This window comes from Trichomonas vaginalis, chromosome III (genome assembly GCF_026262505.1).
Source record: "Trichomonas vaginalis G3 chromosome III, whole genome shotgun sequence".
NCBI classification, from domain to species: domain Eukaryota; phylum Parabasalia; order Trichomonadida; family Trichomonadidae; genus Trichomonas; species Trichomonas vaginalis.
In genome coordinates, this window is record NC_067205.1 from 2090441 (window position 1) to 2113484 (window position 23044).

The 23044-nt window shown below is 34.3% G+C and overlaps 19 protein-coding genes and 4 pseudogenes across 23 annotated transcripts, besides 2 other annotated features; 12 read left to right on the forward strand and 11 right to left on the reverse strand.

Moving 5' to 3' along the window:
- Positions 1 to 643: part of a mobile genetic element that runs on past the window's edge.
- A 1525-nt stretch (positions 644 to 2168) lies between these two features.
- Positions 2169 to 2432, forward strand: TVAGG3_0624720 (annotated as a pseudogene). The gene has a single exon. A coding segment is annotated over exon 1 (264 nt).
- A 113-nt stretch (positions 2433 to 2545) lies between these two features.
- TVAGG3_0624730 (serine threonine-protein phosphatase family) lies at positions 2546 to 2788 on the forward strand (the record flags this gene model as incomplete). Its single annotated transcript, XM_051240502.1, has 1 exon — positions 2546 to 2788. The coding sequence occupies one exon, from the start codon at positions 2546 to 2548 to the stop codon at positions 2786 to 2788; it is 243 nt and encodes an 80-aa protein (XP_051087089.1).
- A 351-nt stretch (positions 2789 to 3139) lies between these two features.
- On the reverse strand, positions 3140 to 3639 carry TVAGG3_0624740 (uncharacterized protein; the record flags this gene model as incomplete). The annotated part of the gene is made up of 1 exon (XM_051240503.1): positions 3140 to 3639. A coding segment is annotated over one exon (500 nt), but the record flags the coding sequence as incomplete, so codon positions are not given.
- Positions 3640 to 4098: 459 nt separating this feature from the next.
- Positions 4099 to 22029: a mobile genetic element.
- Positions 5491 to 6283, reverse strand: TVAGG3_0624760 (uncharacterized protein; the record flags this gene model as incomplete). The annotated part of the gene is made up of 1 exon (XM_051240504.1): positions 5491 to 6283. A coding segment is annotated over one exon (793 nt), but the record flags the coding sequence as incomplete, so codon positions are not given.
- TVAGG3_0624770 (uncharacterized protein) lies at positions 6301 to 6702 on the forward strand (the record flags this gene model as incomplete). The annotated part of the gene is made up of 1 exon (XM_051240505.1): positions 6301 to 6702. One exon carries the CDS (start codon positions 6301 to 6303, stop codon positions 6700 to 6702), a length of 402 nt encoding a protein of 133 aa, XP_051087092.1.
- TVAGG3_0624780 (uncharacterized protein) lies at positions 6722 to 6874 on the forward strand (the record flags this gene model as incomplete). The annotated part of the gene is made up of 1 exon (XM_051240506.1): positions 6722 to 6874. The coding sequence occupies one exon, from the start codon at positions 6722 to 6724 to the stop codon at positions 6872 to 6874; it is 153 nt and encodes a 50-aa protein (XP_051087093.1).
- Positions 6894 to 7476, forward strand: TVAGG3_0624790 (annotated as a pseudogene). The gene has a single exon. A coding segment is annotated over exon 1 (583 nt).
- Positions 7523 to 8375, forward strand: TVAGG3_0624800 (annotated as a pseudogene). The gene has a single exon. A coding segment is annotated over exon 1 (853 nt).
- TVAGG3_0624810 (DNA/RNA polymerases family) lies at positions 9264 to 9662 on the forward strand (the record flags this gene model as incomplete). The annotated part of the gene is made up of 1 exon (XM_051240507.1): positions 9264 to 9662. One exon carries the CDS (start codon positions 9264 to 9266, stop codon positions 9660 to 9662), a length of 399 nt encoding a protein of 132 aa, XP_051087094.1.
- TVAGG3_0624820 (uncharacterized protein) lies at positions 9812 to 10672 on the forward strand (the record flags this gene model as incomplete). Its single annotated transcript, XM_051240508.1, has 1 exon — positions 9812 to 10672. One exon carries the CDS (start codon positions 9812 to 9814, stop codon positions 10670 to 10672), a length of 861 nt encoding a protein of 286 aa, XP_051087095.1.
- TVAGG3_0624830 (uncharacterized protein) lies at positions 11454 to 11780 on the forward strand (the record flags this gene model as incomplete). Its single annotated transcript, XM_051240509.1, has 1 exon — positions 11454 to 11780. The coding sequence occupies one exon, from the start codon at positions 11454 to 11456 to the stop codon at positions 11778 to 11780; it is 327 nt and encodes a 108-aa protein (XP_051087096.1).
- TVAGG3_0624840 (organellar and viral DNA polymerase type B) lies at positions 12212 to 13389 on the forward strand (the record flags this gene model as incomplete). Its single annotated transcript, XM_001296805.1, has 1 exon — positions 12212 to 13389. A coding segment is annotated over one exon (1178 nt), but the record flags the coding sequence as incomplete, so codon positions are not given.
- On the forward strand, positions 14524 to 15186 carry TVAGG3_0624850 (KilA, N-terminal/APSES-type HTH, DNA-binding family; the record flags this gene model as incomplete). The annotated part of the gene is made up of 1 exon (XM_051240510.1): positions 14524 to 15186. A coding segment is annotated over one exon (663 nt), but the record flags the coding sequence as incomplete, so codon positions are not given.
- TVAGG3_0624860 (protein of unknown function, DUF4106 family) lies at positions 15365 to 15814 on the reverse strand (the record flags this gene model as incomplete). Its single annotated transcript, XM_051240511.1, has 1 exon — positions 15365 to 15814. One exon carries the CDS (start codon positions 15812 to 15814, stop codon positions 15365 to 15367), a length of 450 nt encoding a protein of 149 aa, XP_051087098.1.
- On the reverse strand, positions 15878 to 16240 carry TVAGG3_0624870 (P-loop containing nucleoside triphosphate hydrolases family; the record flags this gene model as incomplete). Its single annotated transcript, XM_051240512.1, has 1 exon — positions 15878 to 16240. A coding segment is annotated over one exon (363 nt), but the record flags the coding sequence as incomplete, so codon positions are not given.
- Positions 16277 to 16729, forward strand: TVAGG3_0624880 (uncharacterized protein; the record flags this gene model as incomplete). Its single annotated transcript, XM_051240513.1, has 1 exon — positions 16277 to 16729. The coding sequence occupies one exon, from the start codon at positions 16277 to 16279 to the stop codon at positions 16727 to 16729; it is 453 nt and encodes a 150-aa protein (XP_051087100.1).
- On the reverse strand, positions 16746 to 17165 carry TVAGG3_0624890 (protein of unknown function, DUF4108 family; the record flags this gene model as incomplete). Its single annotated transcript, XM_051240514.1, has 1 exon — positions 16746 to 17165. One exon carries the CDS (start codon positions 17163 to 17165, stop codon positions 16746 to 16748), a length of 420 nt encoding a protein of 139 aa, XP_051087101.1.
- Positions 17202 to 17837, reverse strand: TVAGG3_0624900 (Poxvirus D5 protein-like family; the record flags this gene model as incomplete). The annotated part of the gene is made up of 1 exon (XM_051240515.1): positions 17202 to 17837. The coding sequence occupies one exon, from the start codon at positions 17835 to 17837 to the stop codon at positions 17202 to 17204; it is 636 nt and encodes a 211-aa protein (XP_051087102.1).
- Positions 18062 to 18435, reverse strand: TVAGG3_0624910 (annotated as a pseudogene). Its single transcript has one exon. A coding segment is annotated over exon 1 (374 nt).
- Positions 18462 to 19142, reverse strand: TVAGG3_0624920 (uncharacterized protein; the record flags this gene model as incomplete). The annotated part of the gene is made up of 1 exon (XM_051240516.1): positions 18462 to 19142. The coding sequence occupies one exon, from the start codon at positions 19140 to 19142 to the stop codon at positions 18462 to 18464; it is 681 nt and encodes a 226-aa protein (XP_051087103.1).
- TVAGG3_0624930 (protein of unknown function, DUF4106 family) lies at positions 19507 to 20043 on the reverse strand (the record flags this gene model as incomplete). Its single annotated transcript, XM_051240517.1, has 1 exon — positions 19507 to 20043. One exon carries the CDS (start codon positions 20041 to 20043, stop codon positions 19507 to 19509), a length of 537 nt encoding a protein of 178 aa, XP_051087104.1.
- On the reverse strand, positions 20420 to 22024 carry TVAGG3_0624940 (protein of unknown function, DUF4106 family; the record flags this gene model as incomplete). Its single annotated transcript, XM_051240518.1, has 1 exon — positions 20420 to 22024. One exon carries the CDS (start codon positions 22022 to 22024, stop codon positions 20420 to 20422), a length of 1605 nt encoding a protein of 534 aa, XP_051087105.1.
- A 143-nt stretch (positions 22030 to 22172) lies between the features above and the next one.
- On the reverse strand, positions 22173 to 22382 carry TVAGG3_0624950 (protein of unknown function, DUF4106 family; the record flags this gene model as incomplete). The annotated part of the gene is made up of 1 exon (XM_051240519.1): positions 22173 to 22382. The coding sequence occupies one exon, from the start codon at positions 22380 to 22382 to the stop codon at positions 22173 to 22175; it is 210 nt and encodes a 69-aa protein (XP_051087106.1).
- Positions 22383 to 23044: the final 662 nt, after the last annotated feature.

Genomic DNA, 23044 nt, shown 5'->3' on the forward strand with positions numbered 1-23044 from the left:
TGAAACGTTTTCGGTCATTTTTTAAAAAATTAATTTTTGTTAGAGATAAGAGCTAAAACTTTGCAGACAACTCCCCCATGTCTAGCAAATTTAACATTCGTCTCCCATTTTTATATATTTGGTTTAGAATGTTCGAAAATGCGTAATATAGTCATTAATATTAATTGAAAAGAACCTTGAATTAATTCAATCTGATCTCACAAAATATTTTAAATTACAAAATTTGTAGTTTGAATAGATAATTAGTATTAAACTCAAATAACTAGTTTATTTTTGAATAAAAATTATTTGAATTTTTTCAATATGGTGAATTTTCCTTCAAAAATCAAGTTTAAATATCTTATTTGCCATATAATTATAAATACAATGAAACATATTCGAAATTGAAAAGAATGACTTTTTCTGTTCTTTCAATCATTCAATTTGAATTTTGCAATATTGGATTTCTCATTAAATAGCTATTAAAAACAACAAGCAATTTAACTTACATTCAAATTTATTTGTGTTATATTCAATCTTCTCAAAACTTATAATTTTCGGCTATAGCATGATTATATGCTATATAATATAATAAACCTATAATAGTATCATTCTTTCAATTATTTGAAGAGAAAACCGAAAAAATCTATTTTCGGTCTATAACACAATTTGACACATGTATTGATTTTTGAAAGATCATAATTTAGAACTAATAATATGATATATAAAAATTTTTCAATGAAAAGATGATGGCACATTTCCTTGAATAAAGATTTCAAAGGCTATCGAAGATATATCTTTGGCATGTATTGAAAATGAAAAATTCATCTTGGTTGACACCTGCGATCATTTTAATTGTTTATTCATCAAGGGCTAAATCCAAATGTACAGTCATCATCTACTAGACCTATGAATTTCATAATCCTGTACTTGCAGTTCAAATGCTTTTGGATGAGTAGATTGCAAGATTTCAAATTTAGAAATTATAATATGAGTGCAAGACTGCCAACAAATTGAAATTAAAAAAAAAAAAGGTATTGGGGCTTCCAGGCGCGTTGCGCCCTCTAGCCCTGAAGATGTTTAGTATAAATGAAGTTTTTATTCGGAAAATTGTTAGTCTTCTGGGTCGAAAACATTATATAATGTGTCGCTTTTCACAAATTATATATGTTTTCATGTTTTGTCACTTTTCTGTCACTTTTCGGGTAAAAACATTTTTATTATTATATATAAATGAATTTTACAAAACCTCCGTTACCGTTCTTTGGAAATAAGAGTAAATGTAAAGATATTATATTGAGAGAACTTAAGAAACTACCGAATGGTCTAACATTTGTAGATTTGTTCGGTGGAAGTTTCTATATATCCCATTTGTGCCATACAATATTCCCAGACTCAAAGATTATATGCAATGACTTCGACAACTATATGGACCGTCTCAAACATATACCAGACACAAACAATATATTGAAAGAGTTAAAAGAAAAGATACCTATAGGTAAGATGGAACGTATACCATTAGATAAGAAAAATATTGTGAGAGAGGTTTTGAAAAAAGCAGAATATATAGACTGGGATAGTATATCTGCTAGACTATTATATAGTGGTTCTATAAGAGTTCATGACATTGAAACACTTATGTCAAAAGTTTTATATCTTAACTATACAAATGTTTTCAAAGAGGACATAGAAAATATATTGAGGGTATAGAGTTTGTGAGATGTCATTGGACAGAGTTGTATGAAAAATATAAAGACAAGGAAAATGTTTTCTTTATAGTGGACCCGCCGTCTTTAACACATGGGATTTTCAATACCAAGTAGACTGGACTTTGAGAGACTCTTTAGAAACTTTAGACGTTTTACATAACCATCCATGCTTTTACTTTACATCCGATAAAAGTGGTTTGGAAACCGTTATGAGATGGTTAGAGGACATACATGACTATGAGTTTAGATATGACAAGATAGAATATGAGAGAGGTCCTATAAACCGGAGAAAGTGTCATAACAAAGAAATTTTATTAGTAAGTAAATGTGGTTTGAAATAGGACTACTTGTTTTAGGTTTTTTCCATTGTGTCATTTATTTATTTGACGTGGCAGAAAGATATAGAGAATATGAAGATGAACCAATGCCTGCAAATGTTCAGTATATGTACTCGTAAGAGATATTTTTATCTAATATTAAATGGACGCACAGAACTTAGCGAATGCACAGCAACCTGGACAACCAAACCCAGAGAATATTCCAAATGAAGTTAGAATACAAACTGCAATGGCAAACTATGGTCAAGTGCCAACAGATGTACAAATGCAAACTGCCATGTCAAATGACGCTGCGTTAGGTTTGCCACCATGGTATGCAAATATGAGATGGAAAAGTTTTATACAAACCCTGAAGTGGGATATAAACAACTTTATGCAGATGACGCGAACACAGGAGTGACCCAGAATATGTTTTCTACCAGAGGAGAAACAGAATGTATGAGCTCCAGTTAAAGAATGCTATGGAACTCAACAGGAAACGCAAAAGCTAGGGGACATTAGATTTTTACATATAGTAAAATGGGTTTCTTCAGTAAGATAGGAAACTTCTTTCGAAATGTTGGAAGAGGTATATGGAATGGAATAAAAACCGTAGGAAGAGGAATTTGGAACGGAGTCAAAAATATTGGTAAAAGAGTAGGTCAGTTTGTTGGTATTATACCTAAAGACCCTGAACCAGAAGAACAAGCTCCTGTTATACAACAGCCTGAACCTGCACCACAGTCTAGTTGGCAACCAAATCCAACACCTCAACCGTATTAAAAAATTATATTTTTACCGTTCGATAGTAGTTGTATATGAAACTAAGTTCTAAGAAACGCATGGTATAATGGAATTATTCTTTTTCTTCCATCTGTAGTAAACCATACTTGAAAGTCTGAAATACTTCCACTTGGTGGTTCGTATAACTTTGTAGGTTTTTCGTAAAAGTCATTTGCCAAGCATAAGAAAGAGTTTTGGGCGCCAGAAAATGAAGCATGAACAATAATAGCATCTTGGTCGAAAACATTTTCATATGTTCCATTAGGGTTTTCGACTTCATAAAAGTCTGGGTGTACTGGATATGCTGCAGGCTGATTTAACATCCTCATAAATCTATACCATGCCAAGTTGTTATATTTTGTAGAAATATAAACGTTTTCTCCAAGGTCTTCTATTTTATTGATTTTAACAGTTGCATTTTTCCTGTCATAAATAATATCGAGATGGTACTCTCCTTCGTCAATGTTATACTGGTTTGCATATTCGATATAGATATCGTTTATTTTTTCTTGAAAAGCTTGAAGAGTTGTTTCTAAGTTTACAAGCAAACTAACTTGTAAAAGTTTTCCCTGTTCAAATTTCTCATACATACGTTTTTCTTTGTTATAGTATCGAACTTCAAAACCGACCGTAAATGGGAAACCATGTATGGCTTCTGAAATGAACTTCATTCTACGAAAGCCAATAGCTTTTGTGACAGATGGGTCTCTTAGCCATCTTAATGGGTAGTCAAAACGATAGCCTTCATGCTTTACGGTCTCTGTCTCAAACTTTTGACCGACATTAGTAAAAAGTTCATCTAATGGTTTAGTTGTAGCAACTCTTGAATTTTCTTTTTCTATTGAAAGCATATTTTATCTAGAATAAAAATGTCAAATGAAACAGCGTCTATGCGAGAAATACAACACAACCGACAACTCATTATGCAAGCTCTAAATAAGAACACAACAAACTTTTCAAACTATTCTAAGATATCTGAGTCATTGAAAGAAGGAAACTTAAAACTGACATTAAACCCAATGACAGATGAGTTTCTGTTTCAAGACAATAAGAACCATACTGTCTGTATAAATCCAACAAAAGGAACTTTAAACGAGAAACCTATAAATGAACTTCTTTTGAAAGCAGATGTTGACAACAAAGCTGACAAAGAATATGTAGACGATGCAATAGCAAAAGAAGAAGAAAGAGCTAACAATGCTTATGCAACAAAAGAACATACTCATCCTGAACTAGCAGACAAAACATATGTTGACAATAAAATGTCAAGTGAAGTGACAAGAGCTGAAAACGAATATTCTAAAAAGACTCATACACATTCTATATCTGAAATAACAGACTTACAAGAAACCTTAAACAGTAAAAGTGCCGTTGGACATACACATACCATTGCAAATATTACAAACTTACAAGAACCTTAAACAGGAAAAGTGCCGTTGGACATACACATACATCTTCTGAAATAACAGACTTAAACGTTAGCCTTGAAAAGAAAGCAGATAAAACATATGTCAACGGAATATACCAAAGTTTGATAGGAACAACAAAAAATATTGAAACTATTGTTGGTGACTTTTCTTTCAATGAAGAAAATAAATATTTTAGATGGCAGTTTGTACATTCCTTAAAAAATGGTACACGGTGTAAACTCATTCCGAAAAATAACAATGAAATGTATGTAAGCTATATAAAGAATGATGGTACACAAGTTAAAGTTCCATTAGACAACAACTGTTACTTAAACTTATATGGAGACGAACAAAAGAAATATTTAAGAGTTTATGAAATGGCAGATATGACATTGCCTGACCCAGCTCCAGCACCATATTATTATGACTATGTAGATGACGAAGGAACACTACATGCAGATGAACAAAAGCAAACATTATATTTAGATTATTATAGATATAAAAGATATAATGCAATAGAAAAAACGAGAATAGTATATTATTATATAGATGACAGAAATAAATATTATAGTCAAGATTTTACCTACCCTGAAAACATAAGATTATATTATAAAAAATATTCTGACACAAACCAGAAGAAACCTGAAATAGTTGCACTATATTTTAAGTTCAAAAGAGACAATCCTATAATATCTCATATGTTTGATTTAATGAACCCAGTAGGTTCTATTTATACATCTATGGATGCAAGAGGTCCTCAAGTAATGTTTGGTGTTGGTGCATGGGAACAAATAGTCGACAGGTTTTTGTATTGTGCAAACTCTTCAAAGGAAACAGGAGGTTCGAAGAAAATTACTGAAGCAAACCTTCCACCGCACACTCATACAGGAACGACAAACTTTTCTGGTGACCATAGTCACTCATTAAGAGACCATCCATTATACAACTCAGAATATTATGCTGGCAATGACGTTTTATCTCCAGATTATAACCATTCAGCAAAAAAGACTTTTCGACCAACTGAACCAGGAGGAAATCATTCACATACTTTCACAACAAATCCAACAGGCTTGGGTAAAGATTATATGCCACTATTTATGACTGTATTCGCATGGTATAGAATTGCTTAGTCGTCATTTTCAACTTCTTTAGCATATTCGTCAGGAGTTGTCTTATATTTGTTAGGAACTGTCTTTGAAAGTATACCACCTTGAACTTTGACAAGTTTGAAACGAGGTCTGACAATAGTAGTTTTATCTTCTGCTTGCAGTGTGTACATTTTGCCATGTTTGCCTAAAACTTCATAATATTCTCTTGTATACTTTCTTCTATTTTTACGAACACGAATGTGAGTACCTGTCGGGTTCCCATTGTTGTCATAGTCAATAGTATTTTCATATGGGTCGCGTTTAGGTATTTCTATTTTTACTTTGTCACCTTTCTGAAGTTTGCAGCCCGGCATTCTTTCTTGTTTGTCTCTTTTGACTAAATTATTAAATATATAGTCTTTCTCTAAGTCAGGGTTGTTTTTCATTTCTTCGGGGGAGTGGTTTCCCAAACCTTTTTGTTTACGGCTATTGTAAATATTTAAAACTTGTCTCATCTTTGCCATGGAGAAGTGTCTATATTTGTCGTCATATGACATTTCATTTGCTTCACCACCTTGTGGTTGGTTTAAGTCTCTTAACATTTTTATACATCCGTCAATGACACCAAGAGCAGAATGGTTTTGGTCGACAATGAAATATTGGTTTACATTTTTTGAACGCAGATAGTTTTTTACATCATCTGATTTGAAAGAACTTTCACAGTCAGATGTCAGTTTTGTTGGATGGTATTTGTCAACGAATATTGTCAAAGCAGTTTTCACATCTAAAATATTTTTGGACCATAATGGTATGGCTTCACAGTATCTTGTGTTTTGACCAACAAATATTAACCAGTATGGTGGTCCATCTGTTCTAACTCTCGGAATGTTTTCCAAGATATCCATAAACCAAGCATTTGGTGTTGAACTAAAGATTTTTACCATGAGTGCTTTCTTTGTCGCTTTAGAAACATAGGGGTTCTTGTTTGGATTCGTCATTTTTTAACCCATAAGAAATGGGTTTATTTGGCGCATTAGCAGGAGTTGCATCCAGATTTTTACCCGCAGTGGGAACAATAGCCAGAGGTGTATTTGGAGTTGGAAGGAAGATTTTGAGTACATTAGGTATACTTAAAGAGAAAGCACAACCTATTATACAAACTGTACAGAAAGGTTGGGATGTAGCACGAGATGCAACAAATCTTATTCCAAATCCTGAAACAAGAGGAAAAGTTCAAGGATGGATGGACAATGTAGGAAGACAAGCAGGAAACTATTATAACAAAGCAAATGACTACTATAACCAAGCAGGACACTATATGGACCAAGGTGAAAGATTCTTTAACAGAGGATATAACCATGCACAACAATGGGTAAACAATAACCAACCTCAACCGCCTCAAACGTGGGGAATGTAAAGTTTTTTACTGAGATGAAATGAACAATACAGCATTGAGACAAATGGGTTCAAGATGGATTTGTCGGCTTCCAGCAGTTACACAACGTGTTTGTCAAGTTCTTCCTATACCTCAGGAAGTTTTAGACCGACTTAAAAAACAACAACAACCAGTTGAAAACAAACCAAACTAAAATTTTTTACTGAGATGAAATGACCGAAGAAGTTGAAACGGTAGATTTGACACCACAAACAAAAAGTTCAGAACCATTGTCAAAACCTGTCAAAGAACTTACAGATGAAGAGAAAAATTCAATAATAGAAAGTGCCAGGTCTGGAAATACAAACCCTAACTACAAAGTCACTTTTCATAAAAATGGAACGGCTAGTATCTCAAAAAAGAAACAGACTCTCACAAATAAAATATTGAAGTCTGAAGGAGCTTTCGAGACAACAGATGGAAAAGTTTACTTCACTGACCAACAGTTCATTATAGAACATCTCATTGACTTAGAGTCGAAATATTCTAAACTTTACAACAAACACAAAAAGTTGAAAGGAAAACAAAAACAAATGGCATATGATATTTATGAAGATGTTGACGACACAACTGTTCCTGCAGGTGAGGTAAAGTCAGAGAAACCGAAAAGTGACGAAAAACCGATAGAAGAAGAAACCAAAAACTGAAGATAAACCAAAACCAAAGTTTAGTTTGGAAACTAAACCAAGTCAACCTTCATTAGCTGGTATGGGTTGGCGTCAAAGACTTATGGCAGCAGGCGGTTATGTTAAGTAAAGAAAAAAATATTTTTTTTCTTTTTATAAAAATGCCCCCATATAGAATGGATAGAAAATCTGCTAGAATAAAAGCAGAGTTGCAAAGATATGGTTGGAGAGTTTCGAAGAAGTTTAAATATAGGAAGGGAAGACCCATAAAAGTCTATGACAAATTGTCTGGTCTTCGCTACGAAATGGATTTGGAAACAGCACGTGCAAATTATCCAAACAGACTAGAGAGGTTAGAAGAAGAACGTCTTATGGACATGCCTTTCGATGTTAGTGAACCTCAAGTTGAAGGACACGACGGCTTTGCCAGATTCTATTGGAAACATGACGAACAATTGCATCCTTTGAGAAGGAAAAAAGGAAAAGGTGAAGACACACATGCTCCATGGAAAGAACAAGATATGCATATGAGAAGTATCGTGAAGTTAGAAGTCAAATTACATCTGGTCGAACCTTTACAGTCAACTTTGACGAAGGAAAGAACAAAGAAGGCTTCATGGGTGTACTTGCTGCCATACAAGACGGAAATAAGAAAGGATACAATCTCAGATTGACCATAACAGATTTGGATGGTCACATTTACTATGCACATGGCAATGTCACAACAGCTGCAATGCTTCTTGACGCTTTCAAGACTACAAAGAGAGAACAAATGGTTGACTCCGACTCAGACATTTTGAATGCAATTGAAGGAATTGCAAGTGTCAAGTTCGAATGGTACCAACCTAACCCTCAAGCAGTCAGACAACATGCTGGATACTTCCCGTTCATAAATAAGTCTGACATTGACTTGACAAGGTATGGAATTTACAATTCAATTGAAACAATTGTCAATGAACCTTGCATTCTTACATGTCTCAGGAACTCTGGTCTTGTTACAGATGAGAAGATGAAGTATCTTGAGTCATGTGTGAAGACAAGGTACATTCTCAGAGGTCAATTGGCAAAAATTGCACCGTTGGCAAATGTCAATATCCGAGTCAACATACCTACAGCTAAAGGTTCTTCACATGACGACTATGTTGTTGAGTTCAATTTACCATGGTTGAAGATTGTAATTGTCCACAACCACTTCATGTTGAACGAAAGTCTTACAAACCCATTGTTTCGGAAAAGGCAAGTGCAACATTGTCAGAGCTGTAAACATTCTTTTCGAGAAAGGTTTGTTGGAACCAATTCCAGATGACAAGCTGACAGAAACTTTTGTACCAAAAGACGAAACAAACTTTTCATTGTTAGCAAGACCAAAAGTTGTTCCAGACAAAGTTCTAGTACAAAAGAAGTACACACAATTCCACAAGGAGTTGGATTGTTCGGATACCAACCTGAACCAGAAGAACTTCCAATGAGGTTGCAAGAACTTCAAGATGCTATAAACAAACTTCCATTGAGACATCCAATTGACGTCAAATTGTATTGGAGAGCATCTGAGTTAGGTCAGAAGGTTTTATATGAAACAGGTTGCTTCGACGATGTTTATGAGATAACAGGAGAAGTTTCTCAGAAGATAAGAGACTCACTTGAATTTCCACAAACTGGACCAATTGGTTGCGACAAGTTCGACTCAGATGAAAAGATATACTATGTCGACCTTAACGCTGCATACATGAGGTTTGTCCAATATATTCCGACTGGAATTCCAAACGAAGATAGTGAGTTCCCGGAAGGAACTATACAGTTGGAAAAGTCATACAACAACTGTATGATATTAGGAAAGCTTCAAACCCCAAACTTGCAATGACACTCAAATTGCTTATGAATTCGACATGGGGATATTCCATTAAGAAACCTCAAGAGATGAAGAGTAAACATTATGAGAAGGTCGACAACTTTGTTGAAAGGTTTTCTCCTTTTGTTTTGAAGTACGAATTCACTCAAGGTCAAAGTGGCTTAGTAACCACATTAAAACCTATTGTCGAACATTGGTCTTACCCTCAGTTCGCAAAGGCAGTCCTTGACAACTACAACAAATTCTTCTCCGAAGTCAAATCCAAAGTGAAGGTTTACTATGAAAACATTGACGCACTCATGACGAACGAAGAAGGATACAACAAACTCATTGAAATGGGAATGGTCAGTGAAAAGATGGGCTGTTTTAAGCTAGATAAGGTATTTTCTGAAGTTCATGTCCTCTCCAAGCGTAAGTACTGGGGCATACTTGAAGACGGCACAGAAATAAAACATTGCATGAAGTAAAAAATTATTTTTTAAAAAGTGACATTTTTTAAATTTTATTTGAAATGTACGCTGAGTTTGTTGGAGAAGACCGTTGGGAAACTTGTTTGTTAGATGAGAAATATGAAATGGCATACCATTTTAAAACAATATATTTTTACATATATTAAATGCTTCAGGTTGAAAAACAAAGAACAAAAGTAGCAGATACAAAACCGTTAGACTATATCTTTACAAATGCTGGTAGGACTATTTCAGATGAAGAAATTTCATCCCGAGCATACAGGTTTGACTATCCAATTCGTTGGCTTCAAAGTCCTTCAGATGCAAAGGCAATAGGATTTAGAAGAGTTTTGTTTTCAAATAGAACTAACGCATTTATGTTCGCAGTATATTTTCATGGGCAGTATAAAGGTTCTGATGGTCTAATAGACAAATTTGACGAAATGAGAATCTTTACAGTTCGTTCAGACGAAAGTCTTGAGAAAACTCTAAATGACTTTCAAACTCAAATGAACAAATATTATTGGGAATTTCAAGAAAAATACGACTCTTTACTAAATGGAACATACTATCTGAAACTAGAATATGACAAGATGAACTCCACCGTTTCATTTCAAAAGATTGAAATTAACCCTCCAAGAGATACAGAGTTTTTATTTTGGAAAGTAGACAAACGTTCTTGGGCACAATTTCTTCGGTTACTAAACCAGAACGAACCATTACCACCAGATGGTCCATTTAAATTTATACTTCCACCAGCAGATTTGACAGTTTATAGAAACGTGTTTGACCCTCAAAATGTTATGTGTCATGCAAGTTTCAGTTCAAGCAACAATAGTTTTCTATGTATTGGTAAGGACTTTTATGACTTTGCTTCTAAATTCTACGAACCACCTAGTAACAGTTTCTCTGACTTTCAAGTTTGGTTCACAACAAATGGTGTGCAACATATTATTCCATTGTACTATGACTTTTATCTCGAATTGTCTTTCATATATAACTACGGAAAAGTGCTGAAAAAGTATTGAAAAATAATGTTTATGTTAGCATGTTAGATCTAACATTTTTTCTAACATTTTTTCTAACATCGTAGAAAACTCATGAAAACAATTTATTTTTGACACTTTCACAAAAAACATAAAAAAGTGAAGTTAAACGTTAAGGTTTACTGAACTGGTTGGATGTCGCCTTCACAGGTTATGTAGAATGGTTGACCCGAGAAGTGGAACAGTGCTCTGAGAATTTGTATAATTCGTGGAATTGGACTCTCTCTGTTTGGAAGTTGTATCCATGGGCGCTTTGCAAAGAACTTGAGAAGAGCTTCTTTCTTTGCTTGCTTTATGTCGTCGTAGGCTGTCCCGTCTGGTACCTCAATTGGAATTCCAGTCGAAATCTCGAGCTGAAGTGTAGACCTTCCAGAAATAGTGGTGAACTTGACCTTGGGCTTCATGACCTTGCGCAAGTAGTCTTTTACGCAGTCGTTAATTTAAATTAGGTAAATTGCTTCGTCAAATCCTTCTGGCATTCCGAGTCCTTCCTTCCGACAGAAAAAGTTTTTCCTTCCGACAGAAAAAGTTTTTCCTTCCGACAGAAAAAATTTTTCCCGACAACTGGAAAAAATTTTCTAGTTGTCCGTCCGTAAACCATTCAAATTTTCGAAAATTGAGAACTTTTTGGTCGAACTTCAGAAAAAGTTCTTCCTTCCGACAGAAAAAGTTTTTCCTTCCGACAGAAAAAGTTTTTCCTTCCGACAGAAAAAGTTTTTCCTTCCGACAGAAAAAGTTTTTCCTTCCGACAGGACACAAACGAATGTCCCACGTCCCACCAACCCAGTCCATTCCCAAACCAGAGGAACCTAAAGAACCACAACAGTCCCCTCAGCAACCTCAGTTCCAGCAAGTACCTCCACCAAATTACTACCAATTTCCACCTCAAGGTTACTACCCACCACAAGGCTTCCCGAACTACCCTCCTCAGCCTATGCCTTACTTCCCCAACCCTTGGATGTTCCAGCAATTCCAATCTCAATCCAAATCGAAGAGAGACCAAGAGTTCGAAGAAGGTCTGAACCGCTTACGCAAAGAGTACGCTACAGCTCCAATTGAGAGAAAGTTGTTCCCGGACCAAAAAATATAATTTAGGGTAGAAGGTTAGATCTAACCTCTTGAATTTGTCAAGACTTCTTCGTAAATGTTTTGTCAAGACTTCTTCGTAAATGTTTTGTCATGACTTCTTCATCGTAATGAGTGTAAATGTTTTGTCATGATTTCATCGTAAATGATTTGTCAAAACTTCATCGTAAATGTTTTGTCAAGACTTCATCGTAAATGTTTTGTCAAGACTTCTTCGTAAATGTTTTGTCAAGACTTCTTCGTAAATGTTTTGTCAAGACTTCTTCGTAATGAGTGTAAAGGACCCAAAAATATAATTTAGGGTAGAAGGTTAGATCTAACCTGTCTTCTACCCTCTTTTCTACCCTCTTGAATTTTCATGAATTTTCCCGAAATAAAAAATAAAGTTAGTTTTATTTTTTTTTTATTTTTTTTATTTTGTATAAAAAAATAAAAATGTCAACAATCGGCACAACAACAATTCAAACAACAGCACCAAACTCTTTAGTCATGAATCCAACATCTATGTTAGTAGAAATGAAAAGCTTCATTCCTTCTTCATATACTTTTGAAACAAAAATCCAGAAGATAAAGCAAGAACTTTTAACAAGTAATTTAGACTGTAGTGCGAAAGATGAAACAAATGAACAGTATCTTTATGAAATGCAGGACCTCATCGACCATTTGCCTAAACTACCTGAAATTCAGCAGCAAAAACTAACTATTCCCGAATTCGACGAAATTGAAGTCAAAGCAACTGACTCAGTAGAAATAAAGAAGTTCATACGAAAGGTAAATTATGAATTCCTTGGATTTCATTGCAACCATAAAGTTATGGACAAAGATTGCGACATGGTATATAAGAATGTTTCTGACATATATAAATCTGAAGAATTTAAGACCTACGACAACTTTGTTTCGTTAGTTGCTGAATGTGTATGGCAGATAAGAGATAAAGATAGAAGAGGCAAAATATGGAACAAACAGATAAAACCAGCAACTTTTGAGTTAAAGAAAACCATTGACGCTTTAGTTGTTTTAGCAGGTAAGGTTTCAGAATATAACGCAAAAATGAACCCGCAATGTTCAAAATGTAAAGCAGCAATTAGGAAATATAACTACTCCGTCAAAGAGATAGAACGTATGAGAAACGACTATGCAGACTTAAAGACAGAAATGTCAAACATTGAGTTTGAAACAGTTGGAAAGATAGACAATGACACCAAAGTGGTTAGAATAGGTGATTTAAACGTAAGATACTCAAAGAAATACAACAAATATTCTTTGTCAGACATTATATCTCCATCTGAAAAGAAAACAAACCACTGGGTTAAAATTGCTTCTACTCAGAAAATTTTGACAAGAAATCCTGAGCTTATGATATCGGTAAAATTCTATGGAACTGCAGCATATCTCATCGACAAAAGTCTTATACCAATAGTTTTGTTATGGTTAGACCCAGTTGTTGGATATAACTTCATAACTTATGGTTCATTCAATACGGAACGTTGCAGTGAAGGCTTACTTTACATCGTTCAGAAACCGAAGGACTTCAACACAAAAAGATATAAGATAGGAAGAACATATAATATAACTCTAAGATATGACAGTACAGTCAATAGAGTCAAGGTTGTGTTGGTTAATGATATGAGAGCTGCAGAAACAGAACTACTTGAAAAGTTTGAGAAAATATATGGTGCTCCCATAAAAGGTAAAGAAACGTTTGAAGTAGATGAGATAGATAAAGCTATAAAATTATTTGACGAAGTTGCTGAAAAATACATGTAAAGCGTTTATTTTTGGTCTTTTGTGAAAGTCAGAAAATAACGCTAATTTTTGACGAAGTGCAAACCTTCACTTCGTGTCATAATGTAAAAATAACGCTAATTTTTTATAAAATTTGACGAAGTGCAAACCTTCACTTCGTGTCATAATGTAAAAATAACGCTAATTTTTGACGAAGTGCAAACCTTCACTTCGTGTCATAATGTAAAAATAACGCTAATTTTTTATAAAATTTGACGAAGTGCAAACCTTCACTTCGTGTCATAATGTAAAAATAACGCTAATTTTTGACGAAGTGCAAACCTTCACTTCGTGTCATAATGTAAAAATAACGCTAATTTTTTATAAAATTTGACGAAGTGCAAACCTTCACTTCGTGTCATAATGTAAAAATAACGCTAATTTTTGACGAAGTGCAAACCTTCACTTCGTGTCATAATGTAAAAATAACGCTAATTTTTTATAAAATTTGACGAAGTGCAAACCTTCACTTCGTGTCATAATGTAAAAATAACGCTAATTTTTGACGAAGTGCAAACCTTCACTTCGTGTCATAATGTAAAAATAACGCTAATTTTTTATAAAATTTGACGAAGTGCAAACCTTCACTTCGTGTCATAATGTAAAAATAACGCTAATTTTTGACGAAGTGCAAACCTTCACTTCGTGTCATAATGTAAAAATAACGTTTACCATGTAAAACGCTTGTGAAAAAAACAGGTTAGAAAGGAGGTTAGATCTAACCTTCTACCCTAAAATATATTTTTGCTGAATTCAGCACAAAAATCTGATTAAAATGGCATAAGATTGCTTCCCTCGGAAAACCGAGAGAAGAGATTCCGTATGAAAACAGTGAAGCACAGCGAGACCGACTTTTATCTGGGTCGCCAAAACTCTATGAAATTCATGAACTTCCTTAAGATAGAAAAAATAAAGTTAGTTTTATTTTTATTTATTTTTTTATTTTGTATGTAAGGACAGATATGTCAACATCAGAGAACACAACAACAGTTATAGTCCATGAAGCTATAAATGAAGAATATGAGTGGGTTCAGTTTAACAAACAACTCCGTCTCATTCGTTCGGTCAAAGACGATATGTACCAAATGCAAAGTATTTTGACAGCATGTTTTGCTCCAGACACTAAACACGCAGACGACTGGTTCAAAAACCAAAGCACACAAGAACTTTTGAGTGAAATTTCTCTAGACCGACTTTTTTCGGCCATGCATAAAACACATGAAAATCGTAAAAATTTGCCAATAAATTTAAGAGGATATTATGTACATAGACTTTTAGTAAATGCAGTTGCAATGTGGGCTTCTCCTCGTTATGCATGGCATGTTTACAGACTTCTTAACGAAATTCATAGACAAGAACGTGAAGAGATGGAAAAGAAACTTCAAGCAAAAGATGAAGTCATTGAATCCAAAGACAAAAACATTCAGAAAAGAATACCACGTTCGGTACCAAAAGGTAAGGAAAAGAACTATAAGTATATGATTTATACTGAAGAGATGGAAAATGAAGAAGACAGTGACATGGTTATGTTGCATTTAGTCAGAAGAAACAACAAAAGCTTTTACGACCTTGCTAAGATTTACAAATCTGACAGAAATTGGTTCTATCGCGAAAACTTACCGATTTCAATGACCCCAAATGAAGATGTGAAACAAATAGTTCAAGATACGTTACCTCAAACACACTATGATATTAAAGGTTGTACAATACTTACCTTCAAAGAAGACTTACCGCTACTGAAAGAAAAAATAACAGAGTATTTTGACAACTTCAAACAAGTAGGGTAGATGAACCATTTATTTTTCAAGCTTGACTTTTTACAATTTGAACTTTGTTTGCGTAGATATGAATTCTGAAAGAAGTATGAGGGTCTTGTATGACTTTGTACTTCTCCCAGAGTTCATGTCTGTCAAACTTACCTGCCATGGACTCTTTCATAAGTTCCATGAAATCGTCTTCGGACAATCCGGGGAAAAGTATAATGTCAGTCAGTATTCTTTTAACATCCTTACTTAAACTCTTTGCTGTCTGTACACAAATGACAACTGAGATGTTAAAGTGTCTGAGCTTCTTAAGAATTCGACACATATCTTGTTCTCTATTCTTTAACAAAGGATGAGAGGCGAAATCATCTAAGATAAGAAGACACCTATGAGGGTATGTCTTCCAATCGTAAGATTGCAATTTCTTCGAAATGTATTCTATCTCTTTCTGTTTGTTTCTGAAGTGTTTCTTCTCTAATATTCTCTGCATTTCCTCATTTGGGTCTTTAAACTTCGAATTTATATACTCATTTATAGCATTATACTTCAAAACTCTTCTTTGGTACTTCTTTATCCAATCTAACAACTCAGTATCCTTTATACATACTAACTTAGACTTCTTTATAATATCTTTGAACGAATTGACGGTTTGGTCAAATTGACCAGAAGTACTACAAATGACTACTAACTCATAGAATGGGTTCTTCTCATCTAGTTCTTGTTGTTGTGCAGCCATTTTAAGATAAGTGAAAGTCTTACCCGACCCAGGTGGTGCGATTAGACCTGTTATACCATTCTGAGCAAATAAGAACTTGTCATGTATAGGTTTTATCTGAGCATTTTCTAACTTCCTCTTGTTCTTGTTTAAAACATTCTCAAATTTCTTGTCAATGTCAGCAAACTTTTTTTCTAACATATTTTTAGAAAAATTAAAAATTTTATCTTTTAGAAAATGTCTAGCGATTTCGCTATCTATATTCGAGACAAACTTTTTGACAGCAAAACATCTGTCGACCATAAAATCTTACATAGTGTAAACAAGAAAGGTGAATTTGTTCTAAAGTTCTGTTTCTGGGAATATGACAAGAACCATAAAACATTAAGCAGAGCAGTCTTAAAATTTGTCAATGACAGACTTGTTGACAGAGATGACACCGATTGGAAAGATGAAGTCCAACAAAAGTTCTTAGAATGCAAAGAAGACACATGCGCTGTTCTTGAAGATGAAATAGAAAACAGAATAGAAGAGCTATTAAAGGACAAAGAACTTTTACATAAATATGGTTCGGAGAAATTTGACATAACTCCACCAGAAAAGAAGAAGAAAGAAAAGAAAGAAAAGAAAGTAGAAGAAGAGAAGAAAGAACCTGAACCAGTTCCAGAGAAAAAGAAATTTGACATGTAAAAATAAAATTTTATTTTTAGAACATTTCTGGGTCAATGTCAATGTTCTCTTCCTCTTTAGGAGTAAACACTGGCTTAGACTCTAAAATCTTTTTACCCAATTTACCTTGAACTTCTACAACTTTAGACTCATAATATTCATAGTCGTCTGCTTTCTTTGGTTCATAAGGTATAACAAGTTTGTATGCTTTGCCTTCTTTAAGGTTTGAGAACCTTCTGTCAAAACTTTCTTTGACTGCTAACAAACCTTCTATGTCTAAGTCTTCAAATTTCGCACCATTTTTAGTCACAATAGCAAACTTAACTGGTTCGATGTTCCAAACTTTGCTGAATGAAGACTTTTCAAAATGGTAGAAGTAAACATTCAAATATGTGAATGGGTCTAGTTCTTCTTTAAGTCCTGACATGTACTTGTTTACTGAGATGAATTTTGTCATCTTTTCTATCGGATAAAAAAATATTTTTTTTTAAATTTACTCAGAAAAATTTTTCTTTGTATATACACCATTCTGTACGTCTAAAAGACTTTTGACATTTGCCAAGAATGTACGTTTAGAAGCTGTCATATAACCATATTCTTGACAATATTGTTTATACGAATCGTACAATGACCTTTCATCTAATGACACAAAGTCAGTTTCATCTATGAACAGTTCATATACACTCTTGTTTGCTTCTAACAATGTTTGTCTCTCTTCGGTATGTGGAATTTGTCTTGGATTGAACTTAGAAATATCTAATGTCATAAAATATGAGAACAAGTGGTTGTAAAAGTCAGATGTCAAAGTTTCTGCTAAGTCGTCAAAATATTCTGTATCTTGCATATGAGCTTCTGACGTTCTGACAACTACATATCTTCTGTCAGAACTTTCTAACTTCATCGGAACAGCATTGTTTGAAACCATAATGAAGTTTGCAACATTTTCACAAACTCTTTGGTCTTTATACTTTCTTTCAACAACTCCAACTTTGTCTGTTATAAGACTCTTCAAAGCATCTGAGTTCAAAACTTTTGTTGTATCTATACTTTGAAGTTCATTGCAAACTATAAGTTTCATATTCTCTATTGAGGAGTTAAATTTACCGCAGATGTTTTCTAAGTTTGTCATATTCGGGTTCGAATAGCCTCTAACAGTTTGCATAAGATATCTGTAAAGAATGTGTTCTTACCAGTTCCTTGTTTTCCAATTATAATGAGAGCAGTTTCATTTTTAGCACTTGGATGTTGTAAGATGTTTGCAAACCAACATAAGATATACTCATAGACTCTTTCGTTTCCATTGCATATAATTTCTTTGACATGGTCTAACCAAGCTTCTATAATATTTTCTTTCTATTCTACTTGTTCATATTTATATCCAGTGAAGATAGAATAGAAGTTTGGAGAAGGTGTATAGAACTTTATACCTCGAACTGAAAAATCTTCTAACTTTGACAATAAGATATCCCAAGCATCTAACATCTTCATGCCAACTTGTACGACTTTTATTTTCTTAAGTTTCTGTCTACATTCTTGTTCAGACACTATTGTTGCTCTTGGTTTGTTAAAGACAACATCCCATTCTTTCATAACATAACATTCTGGGCAGAGTCGACATAAATGACTAAACGTTTCAAATTCTCGACTGCTTTGTTATAGTCTCTAAATGGACACATATTTCTGAATGCTTGGAAGTCATAAAAATCTGAAACATCTATTCTGTACATTTTTATAATAAAAAAAAATATTTTTTTTATTCTTGACTTTGTTGTTGCATTTGTTGCATTTGTTGTTCTTGAGCTATTTGTTGTTGAAGTTGTTCTTGTAATACAATACTTTCACCAGTTGCATCTTCCAATTCGAAACTTTCTGCCGTCATTGACAAATACATAGGACATAAAAGTTTTACAGGAACAAAGTTTGCGTCAACTAATGTCAACGTTATACTTGCCAAAGTGTTTGAGTTCACTAAGGTTGAAAATTCTGCATTCGAATGAACAATAGGCAAACCAGCAGAGAAAGTATTGTTTATACGCATAAGTATCTTTTGGTCATAATAGTTTCTGTCGACATTCGAATAACACTTTGAACCTAAGTTTGAAACAATATATAAGATTGGTGTGCTTAATGTCAATGGAATAGACATTCCTTGTATGACACCTTTTCCTGTTATAGGAAACTGTTGGTAGTAAAAACCAGAAATAAGTTTTGTATTATAGCTCATATCGTTTATAGTAAACTCAGTCGGACATCCAAACATAATGAAACCTGCTCTAGTTGCAGCACATGTTACACCCGTACTTAAAGTATTAAATAAGTCAACAAAACCTGTTGGTGGTATATCTGAGTAAGTATCTTCAAAGGAGTATTTTTTACCATTCACAACAATAAAGTCTTCTGGTGTCAAAAGAGCAAAACAGGCTTTAGTCGTCATTGTGTTTAAAGTTAGTTTACAATATCGTCCTTGAGGACTTTGTAAGTTTGTTGTTATAGAATTATATGACTCAGGGTTTTTAGTCGTAATAGTATAAACCATTATATCTTCTGCCATTTATATATATTTAAAAGTTTTTCTGAAAGTGGAGAAGAACTTCATCTAAACTTTCACATGGCGTTTCTTGAAGTTCTCTGTCTAAGAAGTTCAAATATTTTGTAAAGACATAGAACTTTCCTTTGTCTACACGAACAAACAAAACAGGGTCTTTCATATCGTTCAAAAGTGTGTAAAGTCCTTTACATGAAATAAAGTCTATATTATTTTTCTTCAAACATCTTTCAAGAAGTTTTGACATTTTTACTTAGCAAATAAATTTTAATGAAATGTTGTGATCGTCAAATATTTTTATGACGTCTGGGAAACTATATTTTAAGTTCAACGTTTCACCTCCTTTCATAACGTATATCTTGTCAATGACATTATATGAAACACCACAGCAACTAATGTCGGGTTCTATTTCTTTGATGTTTATATCGTCTGCCTCTGTCAAAAGTTTCAATAGTTCTTTCAAAACTTCATGAGGTGCAATGACATATGAGTTCACTTTTACAGGGTTGTGTTCGACCAAGTTTAACATTATACTTAAAGCTTGACAAATCTTCTCCTGAGTTTGAAGTTTGTCTTTCAGTTGTTGGTAGTCATTTCGAATATCTGCAACAGAACTTAAGTCTCTGCTAACTTCAGGATATGTTGGTTGTTCTTTTACAGGAACAATTGTTATACCATCTTCGTCTTCGTATGGTTTCCCCACTTCAACATCTCTGTCTTTGACATTGACAATAACACTTTGACTGTTTGTTTGAGTTGGTGAATTTAACTTCACATCTGCTACCGCCATTAAACCTTTTGAAACACTCACGCTTCTATTTTTCGGAAATGACATTTTACTTAGAATAAAAAGATGGACGTATTCGAGTATCTCTTCGAATTGAAGCAGAACAAAGTTTACACACACAAACAATACAAATACATTGACAGAATAGTTCTTTATACAAACAATGGTAAATGTTATAGAATAGCAGTCTTTGCTGAACCTAAATATTTTCATAAAGCAAAGAAAGTTGGTATAACCGAGATGGTGAAAGTTCTTGACGTTGACAAAAATATAACAACAAAACTTACAGATATTTCTAAAGGAAAGTTTATCTTACAATATTATGTCAAAACTGGCGTACTGTCAATATTTGACGGAGAGAAGTCAGTTCAAGAACAACTTACTGACCTGCTGCCAAAATCTGCTCGATGGAAGCTGTCGTTATGCCAATCTGAGGAGCCCCAGCAGGTTTCATCGAACGAATCTTCAAAAGAGCATCTTCCGTGAAAAGTGCTATTGGTTTTGTAAACTTCTTTGCTTTCAATTCATCTGGACCGTCTCTGTCACCAGTATATTGTATTTGAACTGTACCAACAGTTGAAATACCACCCATAAAGTCTTCTGAGTCAGCAAATGGAATGCCAAGCCAAAAGTTTGAACGGTCTCCATTTGTATATTGAGTTTTTTGACCTCCTGTATGAGTCCATACTTTCACATATGGCATAATAGAACTTTGCATTTCAGGGTTAATGGTTGTTGTGAAGTTGTTGTTAAAGTTCATAGCATCTAATGTCAAGTTGTATGACCTCATATCCTCAACTGTAGAATATTCTTCTCTTGGATAATATTTGCCATCTATGTTTATATGATATTTAATACCGGGGTTGTAGAAACAAGAATAGTCATTTATAGTTCGTCTGAACAGTACAAACATAGTATCTGCATGTTTCATTGCAGTTGTTAAAGCAATATCTGTTCTTGCACCTGGGTCAGCACTTTGGTTTCCAACTTCACCTGCAAAGTCTTTGACAGATATTTGGTGTATAGGGAACATAAGTGGAACTGCAATATATTTGGCAGCTAAAGCATTTGAAATATCTGGGTCCAACATATAGACTGCAAGTCTGCTTTCTATTCTCTTGCATTCAAACTTTTCGCATGTAAACTTAACTGGGTCCCAAGCAGTTCCAGCAGCATTGAAATAATAGTTTACTTCATTGTTGAAGTTTGAGAAACCAAAGTCTAAGTCAACTTTGTCTTTGCAAAAGTCACAGAACTTGGCTCCACCAGTTCCAGCTACAGTAATGCTGAATGGGTCTTGTGTTGGTGCAATGACTAAGTTATTTTTGCTTGGAGTAAGTTCGATAGAAATTTTTCCTGCCCAGTTTGGTAAGTATCTTAAAAACCTGAAGATGAGGAAAGATGACAAAGGAACTCTAAGTTTCAGTTTTACTTTAGTGGCAGCAGTTCCATCTGAACCAGAAAGGTTAACATAAACTCCTGGAACGTTAGGGTCAAGTCTTCTTATTTTCTCAATAGTTGCATACTGGTCTGTTTGTTCTCTAGCTTGTGGTTGTACTGAGTTTCTCAAAGCGAACCATTCATAGTTTGCCCATGTTACTGTTTGAACTAAGTCAGAGTTAGAATATATCTTATATCCCATGAAAACTTCTGGAGCATATTGGTATCCGACATAGAAAATTCCATTGCAACCTTTCTTGTCAGACAACTTGGCAGAAGGTTTTATTTCAATGTCTTGTTCCACGTATAAGAATGAGTTGTCAATAGAAATAATATGAAACCTGTCGCAAGCAATATCTACTGTTGTTGAAGAACCTTCTCCAAACTCACCTACGTTTCCATAAGAAACAGCAGTTGTATATTCGTAAGTTCCAGGAACTATTTCTGACCTTCTAATGGCATTGTCGCATTCGTTATACCATTCGGAAACATTTCCGTTCATGGCATCCAAAACTGTTGGCGTTATATTCTGAGCGGCGTACATTTCATATGGGTAAAAATATAGAATAGTTGGATTTATTTGTCATAATTGTTTCGGACCAAGCTTTACTTTCTTCCTGACTGAGTTTTTAACTCTTCTTTTTCCTTCATTGCCACTACTTTCACTAGATGAAGTTACTTCTTCACTATTTTCACTTTGTTCTACTCTTCTTCTTTGGTGTCGCTTTTGGTAACTTGCCCTCTGCTTCAAGTTGTTGCATCTTTGCCTCATGTTTACCTAGTATGTTGTAAATTTCCCATGTCCTTTTTGCCTTTGGGCTCTGGTCGCCCATCTCAGGTAACCTATATCCTAGAAAGATTTTGTCATAGTTTGTATTTGAGTCGTCGCTTATTGTTTGCATGACTCTTTCCTGAGTTTCCGGTTCAAGCTCTTCAAATATAGCTTGTCCATATGGAATAAGCTCGTTTCCAAATATATGTTTTTGTAGCCATTCTGGTTTTCTTTCCATGTTACCAATAATATCTTTTGTGAATGGGAAAGCTTTTACCCAATGTTTCAGTCTTGCGTCATTTATTTCTGTAGTTTCCAAAGGAGGGACTTGTTCGTTTCCTTCAGGCTCTTCTAGCTGTTGTTGCTGAACTATTTCTTCCATGTCTGGTTGTATCTGAACTTCTTCCTGTTGAGTTTCTTGTACCTCATCTGGTGGTATATAAGTTCCACCAGCTGGCACATATGTTCCATCTGCAGCATAATGTCCTACCTGACTTTTCGTTCTTAAGAAAGCATTTACTAGGTCTGTTTTGGTCTGTTGTAACTCTTTTTCTTGACTTTCCACAACAGTTGCTCTAACGGCGTCATAGGCACTTTGAACTGCCTGTCTCGTTGCTGCATCTGTTATTTTCGTCATATTTTGTGCTACTTCTCTTAACTCGTTGTCGAAACCTTCAGACTTCAGTTTCTTTCCAGATGAGAAGTCGTTCACTAGTTTCACACCTTACTATGAAGAGCTTCGAAGGCGTTCTTAAAGTCAGCATTCATTAAAGCTTCATTTGAACTGTCTTC